The sequence below is a fragment of the Gallinula chloropus genome, assembly GCF_964237585.1.
Source record: "Gallinula chloropus genome assembly, chromosome: 4".
Taxonomy (NCBI): domain Eukaryota; kingdom Metazoa; phylum Chordata; class Aves; order Gruiformes; family Rallidae; genus Gallinula; species Gallinula chloropus.
Genome location: NC_140088.1, coordinates 78,611,316 through 78,626,616, shown reverse-complemented (window position 1 = coordinate 78,626,616; position 15,301 = coordinate 78,611,316). Strand labels below are relative to the sequence as shown.

The 15,301-nt window shown below is 43.2% G+C and overlaps 1 protein-coding gene across 1 annotated transcript; it reads right to left on the bottom strand.

Annotated features, from left to right (window-relative positions):
* Positions 1-3,870: 3,870 nt before the first annotated feature.
* NPY2R (neuropeptide Y receptor Y2) lies at positions 3,871-5,028 on the bottom strand (the record flags this gene model as incomplete). The annotated part of the gene is made up of 1 exon (XM_084262970.1): positions 3,871-5,028. The coding sequence occupies one exon, from the start codon at positions 5,026-5,028 to the stop codon at positions 3,871-3,873; it is 1,158 nt and encodes a 385-aa protein (XP_084119096.1).
* Between the last annotated feature and the right edge of the window lie 10,273 nt (positions 5,029-15,301).

Below are 15,301 nucleotides of genomic sequence, written 5' to 3'. Positions count from 1 at the left end.
CGCTATCGATGGCATAAGCAAGTATTAAATAACCAGTATTAAAAACATGGCTCTTCAGCCACACTAACCTTGCAGAGATTTACATACATCTTCTAGCTCCTTAGGGCAAAGAACCTGTAATTTGACACAAGTAGCTCTCTTATTGTGGAGTGGCATTTATAATGACAGTCCCAGGTAAATAACTCAGGGATCCAAAGACAAAATTCATCCCTTAAAGTCATTATCTGGATTAATGTAAGAAAAATCCCCAAGGGAGTTTAGAAACTATGAAGCAAGGAAATGGATTATACTAATCTGTCAATTCAGTGGTCTGACAGATAAAACACAGATAATACTTTCCATTCAGTTATTACTCTTACTGTTACCGAACTTAATATGTTTGCAATATATGTATGTCTGTTACATATTTTATACAAGATAGGGTTATACCAACTGTGGGGTAACAGACAATTATTTCCAACAAACTTAACCCTTCCAAACAGCTTTTGCACAGTTCTGCCATACAATTCACACACAAATACACAGGTATATTAAACCCATTTGTTGTCCAAGTCTAGCCCCTCTATTTTAATTGCTTATGCTCTCAAACCTCTTTTTTCTTAGATTCAGAATGGTATACTTTCTGCTCAGCTGTGGTCTGTTGCTCTGTGTGTGGAGACCACAACTTCCAGTGAAGATTCCCAGTGCTAGCTGAAACAGTGACATTGAATGTTCAATTATTTTATATACAATAGAACTGCCCTAAGAAGACATACATTCCTACCTCTGGAGAGGCTGCAGTGCGCTCGCTAGGTCATCTCATGAGAGCTGAGGTGTGTTGGTTCGAATTCATGCGATGACATTTCACTCTGGGTGCCCCACCTCCTACTTGCACATTCTTCAATGAGGGCTGCTCCTGGTATTCTTTGGCTTTGTGTAAAACTTGTACCCGTTTAGTGGAGAAAAAATAATAGAGTGCTTTTAAAAAAAAACTAATGAGAGCACTAAAGGGTGGATGGGGAGACCTGACCTTAATTCCAGTTCCTCTTTCAGGCAAAGCAGAGGCTTTCCTGCAACTCCTCAGTCTATAAGTTAGAACCTGCTTACAGGTTCACTTTCCCTCAGGGGAGAATAGGCATGAAACCTGGCTTTCTACACCCTTCTAACAGCTGGTACTCAGAGCAGCTCTGAGTGATCACAATCACAGAACTGTTTGGACCTTAAAGATCACCTAGTCCCAATCCCTCTCCACAGTCAGGGATGCCCTCCAATAGACCAGGGTGCCAAAACCCCCATCCAACCTGGCCTTGAACACTGCCAGGGAGGGTCAGCCACAGCTTCTCTGGGAAAGCTGGTCCAACATGTTACCACTCTCACAGTAAAGAATTTCTTTGGATGTTTCTACATCACTGTTTTAGGTGAGAAAATACCTGATTTTCCTACAGCGTGAAGGGGTATTTGAGAGGGTAGCTGTGTTTGTGCGGGAGCCAAGTCCTGAGAAGCAACTAAGCAATGCAGCAGGCTGTGTACGCCAGCTTTTCTACACAGCATCTTCAAGTGCCTGTGCAAAAATCTACTCCATGCAGCAGGACACTATGCAGAGGTTTGGGACCCTAAAACAGGCACTGACCCACGCACTACCTCCACACAGCAGAGAGGAACACGCTGCAATAAATTAGTGTACCGACTTCCATTCAACACGATGGCTGCAGAGAAAGCTCAAAAAGCAGCAAAACAAAAATACCATGAAATAGACTAAAAGATAATTTGTAATGAATCACTTTTATACAGGGTGACTGAAAATAACCAGACTGAAAATAACGGAGAATTAGCCTGGCAATTGTAGCTTTAGCATACACTGTCATGGTTACTTCAAAACTGTCTATCTACCACACAGTAACAGGCTTAAAGGAGTTGAAACAGAACTTTTAAAGCATTTGCTTTTCAAATAAAGGAGGCTATTTGTGGTAATAATACTTCTGATGAAGGGTTCAGAGTCAACTGTAACCAATATATATGACTGATGCCCATAGTAATTGCACACTTCTGTAATCCTTCCTCACCCATAACAGTTTTGAGCTTACATTTTGGATGTTATTAATACTCAGACAAAAATAACTTGTGGACAATATCATGTTCTCAACATGGTTGAGAATTAATCTATTTTTGTAAAACTGTTTAAGAATGATAGATACTTTTTCCTGCTTGAGTAAACACAAGCTAATTCTCTAGACCTCTCTTCTCTGTTCATGAAAATCTAGGTCCAAAAGGTTTCATGGATATTTAAAGGATGGTGGCAAGATACTGCACACACAAAGACGAATTTCTCCACTTTGATAAATATCTGATACCATTCATTACACTGCTAACATTTCAGTATTGCAGTTTTGTTGGGTTTTAATTTGTAAGAGAAAACACAGTGAATTTAAGAACAATATAAAATGGGGAGAAGAAAACAAGGCAGTTGAAATATAGCTGTGGAAAGAGAGTCCAAGTGAAAGTATCACACATTTTTATTCTAGATAAGCAACAGGGCAGCTTGGAATAAACATGGATTGAAATTTTCTTCATCTCTTTAATGAATTCAAAGAGGCTAAACAAAGACGCAGAAGAGTTGAACGTTGCTGTTCACAACACAGTAAACAGATTAAAATTTTATACCTGAGCAAAAAAGAAATTTAACTATTAACTACAGCATGCAGAATAACTGATTAGTTATCACAGAAACCTAGCATACTGCTATTAGGTTACACTCATTCAGATGTTCTTAATTTTTACAAAGGCTAAAGATGGAAAAAGCTCCAAGACAAGATGAGTGTGTGACATAAAACCACAGTAAGGAGAAGCACATTACCATCTAGCAGCCTTTCCAGAGGATCAAAATTATCTGCTGTTTTGTTATCCAGGGAGAAAGCAGCAACAATTCAAAGCCTGTGGAGTTAATAACACGTTAGACATTTAAGCAGGTCCTGAAAATTAAAATATTGGCAGTTTATGAAGTGCTCACAGAAGACCTGAGCCTACATCCCCTGCCCTGAAATGCCACTTTAAAGCACTGCATTCGTGAGCTGCTCCCAGCACAAAATGAAAGGTAGGGCTGGATCTGCAGGGAATGACTGATCAGGTCACAGGCTTGTGATTTTCTCAACAGCATAACCACAGTTGATTCTTAAGGAATGACTTTTTGAATTTTGATTGGCCAAAACTCACATTTCAGTTTAGGTAGAAACGTGAGTTTTCTTCACACTGAATCTGTTGTTCAGGTTGGCTGGTTTTTTTCCTTTTTGGTTTTCTTTTTTTTTTTCTTTTCCCTAATCTGTTTTGAATGCTCTCGTTTGAAGTACTTCAATACAAGCCAAAAAACCCATAATATATTTCTCTTCTTAATTCCCTTATCTTCACAAAAGGTGCCCGTGGGAGAGAAGGGGTCTGAAGAATTTAAGCTTTAACACATTTAACAGCCCATTCTCCCCAGACAGCCTTCATTCTCCAGGCAGACTTCTACTCTCCATATGCAATATAAAAATTACCTGCTCCCACCATCAATATTCCTTTGCAATAAATCAGCCACTTGTCTTCCTACAGCAAAACCAGCAAACTCTGCCTTTGTCATTCAGACTCATCAGAGAGAGATGGGAGGGACAGGAACATCTCTTACCCTGTTAGAGACAGCCATAAATAAAGTCTCTCCCTTTTATATCCTTGGAGTTGTATACAATTACACACACTTGGAGCCAATCAACTCCTCTCAAATCATACCATCTGCCTTGACCTTCCTGTTACTTTTCTTTCACCATGTATGAATAAAACTATGCATTAAAAATGCACATGTCAAAATGCATTTATCCCTTTGTCCACAACATGCTCATTTCTTCTTCAAAGTCAGACATCTTAGACATTGGTAGGTTGTGTGAAAGAGTCTCCAGGGAACTGAATCCTCTTTGCTTCTAGTTTCTTCCTGGCCTTGAAAGCTGTTGATACTTCAGGGTGGATGGAGTCCAGTCGCTGTTCACACTGGAAGGCCGTGAGGAAAGCTGTCCTGTAGTTGTTATTCATCCAGCCATAGAGAAGGGGGTTGGCAAACGTTGAGCACATGGCGATGACGTGAAACACTGTGTAGATCAGTTTGTACTCTTTCAGGTCTAACACCTGACTGTCAATGTCACTGACTAGCTGGAAGGTGTGAAACGGCAGCCAGCTGACAGCAAACACCACAACCACACACACCAGCATCTTGGTGGTTTTCCGCCGCCGGTGATGATAGTGGTCATTCCCTGCCCCAGGACTAACATGGTTCTTGAGCTTGGTCCAAATACGGGCATAGGCATAGGAAATGACTGCCAGAGGCAGCACATACTGGATCAGGAGCATGGAGACACTGTAGATGGTGCCATAGTTGAGCTGCCCCTCCCCTGGCCACTTCTCAGAGCAGACGACAATCTTGAAGTCAGGAATGATCTCAATCAGCGAGTACTCACGGAAGATGGCCAGTGGACTTGCCAACAGGGCACTGACTGCCCAGGCAATTCCTATTATCAGGAAGCTGATCCGCTTAGAGATTTTGCTTTCCAAGTGGTAGACGATGCAGCGATGTCGATCCAAAGCAATCACGGTCAAAGTAACAGTAGACACATGCACAGCAAGAGCCTGGGCGTAAGGCACCAGGTGGCACAAGACCGGGCCCAGTTTCCATTCTCCCAGCAGCGTGTAAACCAAAGTGAAGGGCAGGCACAGTGTATTCACCAGCAGGTCAGCCACTGCCAGGTTGGCGATGAAGAAGTTAGTTACGGTGCGCATGCTTTTGAACTTGATGATCACATGGATCACGAGGGAGTTCCCGATTACCCCCAGCAGGATGATGGAGCAGTAAGCAAAGATGAGGATTATCTGCACTTCAACGAGTGTTGTGCTGTCCTTCAGTTCTGGTTTAGGGTCCAGAGCCAAGTCATTGAGGGGTGTAGTGTATCTTGGCAAGTACAGCTTGGTGAACAGCTCCATTTTCATTTCATCTGTCTGGTTTTCTTCACCTACTGCTTCCAGGGGCCCCATCCTCACAGCTGCCTGCGTAAGCAACAGAGCTGTCCCTGAAAACAAAACAGTACAAGAACATGTGGAGAAATCAGTCTGTGGTGGCTAAGACAAGAAGCAACGAGCTAACGCTACAGCGTTCTACATCTCAGGATTAAGAGAAGATCTGTCTTAATATATTTAAATTCTCTTGCCCTTACATTTGAAGCCCGATCCCATAATATTATTCAGGCATGACTCCTGCTGAAAATTGGGACAGATTTCAAAAGCATTTCAGAGACAAAGTTTGCCTAAGCAAATGCAGAAGGATTAAGATCCTGCTGGGCAGCATATCCTTTTTTACAATCCACTACCTTAAACAACTGCTGATTTAGCACAAAACTTCCATTAATACCTATGGGAATTCTACATGGATAGGCACCATCCAGTCTGTTATTAGCACAATAATCTTCCAGCTTTTCCTTAATGGAAATTGTTTCCTCTAAATAGTTACTAAATTCTTACAGGTTTATGCTTCTCCTTAATACCAGAGATCTAATTACTCAGGTCTTTTTTTAAGAAACTTTCTTTTAGGAAAGTTTGTGCCATGAGGCAAGCAAAAATACCACGCTAACGGAACTGAAAAAGATAGCATTTCTCCAAAATGACTGAGTAAACTATTCATGCTGAAATTAAGAGAGAATTAAAAGTCAGTTATACATAATATTTCAATTCTGTGTAATGTTTGAGAAAGCACATCTCTGGAGGCTGCCAATCAGAGATTCATTTCTGACTGCAGTCATAGAGAAGAGCAAATCATTCCCCTGCTGATGTCAGTAAAAATTTCACCACTGGCATCAAAATCCCATTTTGTTGTCTTCCCTACACAGCCCGAGCCAAAGTACGTGCTGCCCTAAGACTTCAGCAGGTACAGATGGACGTGCAGGTGTTTTACTACTAACATCCAAAACACGCAGCTCCTGCACAGACTGCCCAGACCATGGGTGATGTGCTACATGAGCATTGTGCACCCGGGGACTCCTTGGCTTGCCCTGGGAAAATACTGAGAAATTTCCATTGCCTGAGGGGCTCACCAAAAAACCACCACTGTTTGCCATCAACAGGAAAGCCAAACCCGAGCTCCTAACTCTACTTCCCCATTCATATATTCCCTAAGGAAAGCAAGAGTAGAGAAGAAATGTCACTTTCTTGCATCAGGTGGTACGCATAGCTTAACCCATCCCGAATTCAGGTCTGCCTAAAGAGACAGTCTAGCTATTAATGTCTTTGGTTTCACATGTTTTTTTAATCAGATCCTCTTCATTGTAGGTTTTCATCCCTAACCCCCTACCCCTCACATCTGTCAGTGACATCCTCAGATGCAATTCCCAACTGAGAAACAAGTGTCGCCTACCAGTGGGTGACAGAGTCCTTCATGTTTGCTGGCATCCCACAATATCCCAAAGAATTTCTCAGTGCAAGCCCTTTTTCCAAAAGCAACTGCATGAACTGAGAGGTATTTTTCTCCCCCAAATACACTAGACAGCGTTTTTCTATACTGTTTAGACTAAATTTGCCATACAATTAATGATGGAAGCCTGAGATGTGGAACACCGTGATACATGTAGCTGAGATGTGCCAGCTGCTCTTACCAACTTACCCTGCAGTTTTAAATAATATAATCAGTTATCAACTACTAGCCTAAAGCACTGGTGGCAGGCAGGGATTCCTCAAGGGATTCCTTTAGTCCACAAGGTTAAAAATGTAAGAGATCCACCACAGTTTGCACAGCCAAGGCTATACACAAGTTCAGAACTCTGCTGAGCTTCTTCAACTCGTGTACCTACACCCAAGACTGATGCCTGCATATATTATTAGAGTAGAGATTTGGTGAGGTCCCAGGACTGTCAGGTGCTCAAAAATCTCATAATTTTTTCAGTGCAAAATCAGAGCAGGTCATATTTGCACACTGTACTAGAAGGGTGAGACAGAAGGCAAATTTCACAGGTTTTCCTTTCTTTGCCAGGAATTCAGAGAGGAGGATGTAGCTCAGCCAAAAACTGTAGCATCCCTTTCTTCCCAAAAATATTTCACCTGTTTCTCTAGTCCTTGACTTTCTATTGATTCCTGTTTCCAATCCCTTGATTTTTCTTTCCTTTTTCTTTTTTTTTCTCTTTAGCAAAGCATACTTTTGTTCTGCCACTTTTATTTTATCTGTTGCTGCCCTGTTTGGGCTGATGAAAGGTGTTTTGGTCTTGACAGTAAGACAAAGCTGAGGGAGGGAGGAAGACTGACCAGGGTTTCAAGCAAAGGTGAGCTGGTGTGTCAGTAAGCAATGAAATAAATTAGACAAGTATGCCACTGTCAGTGGGACAGTTAAGTGGGTGAAGAATCAGCTTTCAGAAGATAGGGGGAAAACTGAGGTGGCATTTGATACCTCAGGTAGTGTTTGACAGGGGCTTTTTATGTTTCTTTTTCAGTCTAACCCCTCCAGCTGATGGCATTTATTTGCACACCGTGCATACTGCACAGGACTGGGGTTTATTTCATTTCAATTTTTCTCCCAAGCTGTCAGATTCCCAAGGGCGAGCATCAAATTGCATCTAACTTTGGGCAGAACAAGGCCCGTAGAGGATTTACATCAGTTCTGAGGGCAAGTAAGCGAAAAGGGCGAAATACGTGATTACATTAGCAAGCAGCACTTCCATCAGGACCGCAGCGCCTGCCCTGGGGAAGCTTTGGGCTTGCTGAAGGCGCAGGTGGCGACAACCGTGCTCGCCCGGGTGCCGCCGCTGCCCCCCGCTCCCCAGGCGCCCTGCCCGGAGGAAGGCACCCATCCCCGGGAGCCGCGGGGAGCCCGCCCATATCCCATGCCAGCCGCGCTCTGCGCTCCCCCCTTCCCATTTTCATCTCCCCCTTGCCCCGGGGAGGCGAGCGTGGCCACCACCGGCTACTGCCACAGGAGCCGGCCAAGGGCAGAGCGAGGAGCGGAGCCCCCTCGCCCCGCGGAGGGGCGGCTGCTCCCACCTGGCACGGCACGGCACGGCACGGCACGGCACGGCACGGCACGGCGGGTCCCTCCGCATCCCGGCCGCCGCCCTCCCCTCGCACACTCACCGGGACGGCTCTCTCTTCCCCGGCGATGGGGCAGCGGCACGGCACGGCGCGGCCCGTCGAAAGTTTGGAGGCGCCGGCGGCGGCAGCCCCCGCACGCCGGGGGAGGCGGGACGGGGCGGGGCGGGGCGGCCCAGCCCCGCCGCCCGGGGAAGGGCTCGGGCGGGGCGGTGGGCCCGGCTCCGCAGCCGCAGCGCTGTGCGGGAGGGACGCGGCTCCGCCCGCTGGACTCCGGGCGCTGGGAAGGGCGCTCCGAGCCGCGGGTCGCTGTGTGCCGGCCGCGTCTCGGGGTGCAACAGCTGTAAGCGCTGCCGGCGTGAAGAAAGGGGGTAGAAGGCAGGTCCGAGCCTCGCGCCTGAGCCTGCTTCCTAGTTTTCCCAGTGCCCGAACTGCCTTCCGGAGCAGTGTAAAGGGGATGCCTTCGCTTCGAACAACTGCTGAAATCCTTGTTACAAGCACCCCGGCTTGCACAAATTTGCTGCTCCTCATAAGGTGATGTGGCAGGTGTAAGGATGAGTGAAGCATTTACATAAGCTGCCAAGAGCAAAATAAAAGATTGCATATTTACTTACAAGGCTGCAGAGGTAAAGGCAGCAGCTGCTGTATTTATTTAGTTCTATATCCGGTAACCTTTCAAAAAAAGCTCTCTTGCCAGCCAGCTTAATTGAGGACTCGATCCAGACGGTATTGCTGCCCTTCTGGCAGGGTCTAGCTTTGTTAAGTCTTTCAGCGAGCCCTCCTCTGTAGTTTGCTGTGTGCCTGATGCCTCTCTTCTAGGTATAACCCCTGAGGCTTAAGAGAGTGTCTTCTCCCTTCGTAGCTGGAGGACCTGATTCACCCAGTGGTGCTTCAGCCCTACTTGTCATTCCCAAGAATAGGAACTGGGAGTCTTTGCTTACTCTGGGAAGAGAATTGTCCAAGCATCTGCACTGTAGCGACAAAGCTTACAGAAGTTGCTGTCTTGAACAGGGATGCTCCTTTACTTTCCATCACTGGAGGTAAATTGGCATTAATATTTCAGGTAGTTTCAAGGATTGGCAACATTGTTTTCCCTGTCTGTCCTCCTTTTCTTACAAAGGAGACTGAACAAGAGCTCTTCCTTTGTCAAAGATAATGCTCCTTGCTTTGGTTATAGCTCAATATTATGCTCTTATCAGACGGCAGAATGTAAATGGAGTATCAAGGAGTAACTTCAGCGATTTACAGTTGTTTTTGAAATTCAAAACATGTCTTGAGAACCCCCTTAGATCTTTACTAATTCAGGCTATCTCTTCACAAAGGGCCTTGCTTTTAGTCCTTCAGCACTTCTGAGACTGTTAATGGAATGCTCCTAGCTTGTCACAAAATAGATTTCTTTGATGACTAAATAAAAAGCCAGGAGTTTCAATTCTTCTACCCCTGGTTATTTCATTTCCCAAGTCAATTTAATTGTAGGATTTATTTTTTTGGTCTACCAATAGCCATAAATGTATGCCACAAGTTTTAATAATTAGAGCGCTTGTATAATATATGGCTGTAACAGCCTGCAGTTGTTCCCTTTCCTTCTCTCACAAATAGTCACCTGTGGCTTTTCAGTCACCTCAAGGGTGTTGCTATTGCGCTCCACTCTGTACAGTCTTTCTAGCTTCACACATATTTTTGCTGCTCCTAATGTCTTCGACAGCATAGTGAAATGCAGCAAATCTTCACCATATGTCCAGCTCAAGGTCCCATAAATATCCCATACCTAAGGAAAGGTCATTCCTTAGTTTCACTTCCAAACTTCCAGAGAAAGTCAAGGAGATGTACAAGTTCCCAGAAACTGTTAAGCCAGCAAGGGTTGGCTTCCCAGGCAAGGGAGAGAAGGTGTTACTTCCACTTATGAGGCGATTCTGTGTTCAGGCAGAACTGAAATTCTTCATGGAAATGCATTTCCAATAAACAGCAGTAGTTTTTATTGCTCATAAAGGAGTGGTAGTGAAGGGCCTCATAAACACCACCTTGAACCAAAACTGCAGGAAAATACTAAAATCAAGGGCTGAAAGACTCAAGTAGCAAATGGGCTATTCAATATGAAATGTGCTGCTGGGTCACCACCCCCAAAGCAACTGTGGATTCTTTTGTGCACTTAAATTTACATCCCATAAACCATAACAAGCCCAAGAGTCATTAAATCACAGAACCACGTATGTTGCGTAAGACTTCCAGAGGTCTTCTCATTCAATTTAATGCTCAAAGCAGGTCTAGATATGGCAGGTTGTCTCAGGCTATGTCCAGGTGTGTTCTGAGTGTCTCCAAAGTGAGAGAGACAGCCCTCAGTGGGCAGCCCATCCCAGGATTTGACAACTCTCAAAGTAAGACATGATTTTCTTGTACCAAATCATGTACCATGTTCCAGCTCATACCAGATGCCTCTTGTCCTAGCCCTGGTTTTCCCTGGAAATGCCTCTTGTCCCAGCCCTGAATTTTTCCTGTTGTGGATGGTAGATAGATTTCCCTTTTGCCTTCTCTAAGGCTGAACAAACTCAGTTCCCTCAGCTCCCCTTTGAATGTTATGTGCTCCAGCCTCGATCATCTTGGTGACCTTTTGTGGGACTTTTTCCAGCCTGACAATGTCTTTCTAGCACTGGGAGGCACACACTGGACCCAGTGTGGTCTCACAACTGGTGAATAAAGTGGAATAGTCACTTCTCAACCTGCTGGCTACACTCTTGCCATACCTTGATATAGACTGTAAGTCAGACTGCGTGAGTTGGCTTGCACCAGATAAATGAGCTATGTGAACTTTAAATCCCAGCTTTCTATTTAAGGCACGCCTATAAATGAGCTTTTGCTGTGAATACGTGTATGTACTGAGGTGAAATACAGATAATCTATCTTAACAGCTTGAAAAAAAAAATCTGTGGAACTTACGTTGTTTCTGCTGTAAATCACAGTTACAGAGGTGTGGCAGGATTTAAGAAATTTGATATACATAGCTTACCTCCATCAGTATCTATTTAACCCTTTTTACTATTAGAAAATTGTCTTGTAGGATTCCATTCAAAGTAGATTTTTTTTTCAGAGGGAATAATAAGCATTTCTGCCAGCTGCTCAGAAGTTCACTGGTTCTCAGGAGCAAAAGAAGGGTCCGCATGTAGTATCCAGACATGAAGCAGTGAAGACTTTTGTTTCAATCACAGAACAAAGAAAGAGTTGCCAGTCTGTCCACAAATTGTCCAATGTCAGATTTGCTGGAATAGCAAACAGCAAGACAGAAGAAGCAGCAGCTTTCCCATCCCCTGTCCCCAGAAAACATCCTTATTTCATTTACTGTAAGGAGTGAATTTAAAAGAAACCCCTGCCTCTTGAGCACTGACCTTTAAAAGCAGTGCTGTGCTGCATGCCACTCACTGGCCCGAACTCTGTCAGTCCTTAATCATGCAGATTTTCCTGGAGTGAGTCAGGCTTTAGGGAATGGAGTGCTCTACCTAACAGACAGCCCTTAAAAAATAAAACCAAAAGAAAAACAATAATACCTGAAAACATGACCTTGGGAGAGAATATCTGTCTTGAACCGTTTATATGGGACCAATGTGGAAATCATATAATATCAAATTGTACAGAAGAAAGATTTTTCTTGCTTAAAAGACTAGAATAAAACTGTTTAAGTAGCTAAAGAATTAAGTTCCTGCTTCTATAGACCTGTGAAAAATTTGGAACACATTTATAAACTGTCATTTGTTCTTGTGCCCTTTTGGTTTAGATTCAGTCTCACAGGTTCAATTCTACCTATCTCTCTTTCTCAAAGGCGGCAATAAGACATAACTGTATTCATAAACTAGTGCAATCAATCTGCCTTAGATGACTAAGGGGATAAATACAAGCCAGCAGGGAACATGAGAAATTGGTAGAAATGTCCAAGTACCAACTTCAAGATGCTAACAGAGGCACTTCACAGCCAGTGCTGGTTAAACCATCAGTTTAGTGCATCTGGTTCAAAAACTAATATCGCCAAAGACTCAATTTGATTCCCTGCATCATTCAAAGAAAGTTAAAACTGTAAAGTCAAGTATCTCACCCAAGAAATGACGAATCTAAAATTGCCCATTTAACACCAACACAGCCACTGGTGTTTACATAACTATGATACAGTCTTTAAGTAGCTAGTCACACTATTTTTCTTTAAGGTCACTGCTTATGCAATGAGTAAAGTCTCAGTATTTCTTTTTATTCTCAGTATATATTTTGCTGTCATAGTCATTCTCTTTAGCAGTGTGCTACCCCCTTCTCTGCAGACAACAAAGAAATTATAATTTCTTCACAGGGTTTTCTGTGGTCTTTCCATTACTAGACCTCAAACACAACTACTCAATCTTTATTAAGATCTACTGTCTGTAATGTGGAATTCAAACAGGAAGACCAAACATTTAATTGGATTTTAAAATACAAGGAATAAACCATTTTACTGTATTTGTGTTGCTTGCACTTTAGAAAATTTTTTTTCCATGAAACTCATAAAATCCTATTTTTCCATAATTCCATTTCTTTTTAAACATAGAGATTTCTGCAGACTCCAAAATATGATGTGGAAGGTGACAGTCCATTAAAATATTGAAAGTTTGGTATACAACCAGTTGTTGCATTTCTAAAGAGTTTTATATGTTCCCAAGGCAAGCATACCCTGTTTATTTTTAGAGTGTTAATCACAGAAAATAAGTTCTCACATATAGCTTAGAGCTTGAATATCATACACTCTTGAGTCCTCAGTTTCCGGTAGCTGGGAAAGCAGTATATCTCTAAATGGTTTCCAAAAGTGAGTCAACTATATCTACTTGCTGTATGCTTGCTTGTACGTCAGTTACTTCTAATTCTGGAAATCTGGGCTGTTGGAAGCAGCAATGCCACTCACCCTTCGCTTTGCCTAAAAATCATCTTTGTAACAACTTTGAAAAGTTAAATGCCTTCTCAAAGCTGAAACTTCAAGCTCAGTTTTTGACATGCTGATGAAACCTGTGCACTTGTTGAATTAATTGTCTTTAGGAGAAACAGGACAAAGCTGGAAAGCTGGAAACTTTTGTCTTATATGTGTTTCCCCACACCCCACCCCAAGTCACATTTTTTAGAATGTGGAAAACTGGTCATAAGGTTGACATACATTCTCTTCTTTAGAGAGCGAAGGGGACCATGCAGCTGACTGTGTATTACTCAGAAATGTATTTTTCTGATTTTTTTCCAAAAAAATATGGGTTTTTTTTTGTTGTTAGAGTGCAATACACTTTTCAGGAGAAAGGAACTTTCTCCGGTTGCTCTTAAGCTCCAGGAAATGTGTCATCTTTTGATCCCTTGCTCAGCCAGAGTACGTTAAAATGCAGATTATTGGTATGGCTGGCATCTAGGTCCTGAAGAGATGCTTTGAAGAATTAATATGGATAGGATAGCCTATCACAAATTAAATTATTTTGTTGAGTAATGGCATTAATGAATGAAGACAGCCCTTCAGTGTGTATAACACAGTGCTGCCTGATATGTAATGCCGTGTAAAACACACCATGATCACTGTGAGCATAAATATACGGTGCAATTAAAACCAGCTTCCAGTAATTTATGGAACTGTGTCATCTGACATTAAAAAAAAATTTGCAGTTCATGGGACAACGACATAATCACTAAGAGCCAAGTGAGCCTCTTAGTTCTCATAAGTTTTCAGCACATTATTTCATTTTTTCACATTTACACAGAATTTGCAAGCTGTGCTAAACCACTCATTGCCTTCTTCCAGGGTCATTCTGTACCTCCATGTGGCATTTTATGGAATAATGCCATTTGGTAGCAATACATGGCATTAAATTCATGGTTTTCATTTGTAAGCATTTTCTTGTCCTTGAGAAATTACTTTTATTGCTCAAGAAGTGAAAAAGGAACACTTTCTATAGCTATTATCACCTCAAGTCATTCTAAAACTGAAGTACTTACTGTTTCTTTTGTGCACTCTACCACAGTTTTGGAGCTTCTGAAGGACATCTGTTCAAGGCTAAATGCAGCAAACCTGTACAGCCCTCCACTCAAACTGTGATCATACGACTCATATGCTGACACTCAGAGATGTTGAAAAGTTTCAACTGCTCCATCTTCTTCCTTGCTGATACATGAAACGATCCTTTCCATTACAGGTGCCATGTCTTCTAGTATAGTGAAACTTCACTGTCCCATTTTTGACTGACAGCACTGTTTCCGAACAAGTCAAGCTCGTCACATGGTTGAAAGAGTGCCCTGATACTTTTACAAAGAGTCTGCCTCCCACTAAGAACTGAACTGGCAGTCTTCTAAAGGAACTCAGCTTTCCTTTGTTATGTGCCCATGATTCACACCCACATTTTGCAGAGATTGATGGCATTTTAATTGCTCGGGGTATTTTAGGATGGAGGAGAGGGGATGGGAAGAGCCCTGGGAAAAAAGTGGGATGGGGTTTGGCATGTTTGGAAGGCTAACTGTTCTGTGATTGCACACAGCACAAGATCAGCAGCCGGAGCACCATCTGTGCACACAGCTTATCCATACTGCCCGGCTTCCACACAAAGGAATGTGTCAGCTCCCGCTCCTCCAGATCAGCTGAAAGCCTCCTTTGTGCTCCAGTGAAATTCTGCAACCATTCCCTGAAGACCTAATCCCTTCACCCGGCACGTCCGACTGGCACAGCCTTCCTTCAGCAAGGAGCTCTTCCTGCGGCACTGCTTTCGCAGGATGGAGCTGGGAAGGTTCAGCTGCTCTTCAGTGTCACTTCCTTGCCCTGCAGAGTTGCAGAATGATCATCTCAGCGTCCTGGGGAATGGTAAGAGATATATGATCCCCATAGAAATGTAAAAGCATCTCAAGAGGCTGTGTGTGGCTGTCTATGGCAGAGGTGTTTACATCTGAGCTAGTTGTCCTAGACTTCTTTTGTGGTCAGGAGAGAGCTACTTATTCTAACAAGTGAGGTTTAAAACTTGATTCATCTCCTCCTAAAGAAGATACTTAGGTTTGTTCAGATGAATTGCACCCCTAAACACCATCAACTGTTTATAAGACCTTCCCTGCCTAAGGGAACTTCATCAGCAAATTCTGTGTACTCTGTGGGTACCTAAGCTTCAGTGAAAGGAATTCTACCTGTCATGCCTAGCATCAAGGTGACATGGGAGTAAATTTTCTCACCATCAGTATCTGGACCAGAATCAAGTCTCTAGACTCTCAGAGACATTTAAAC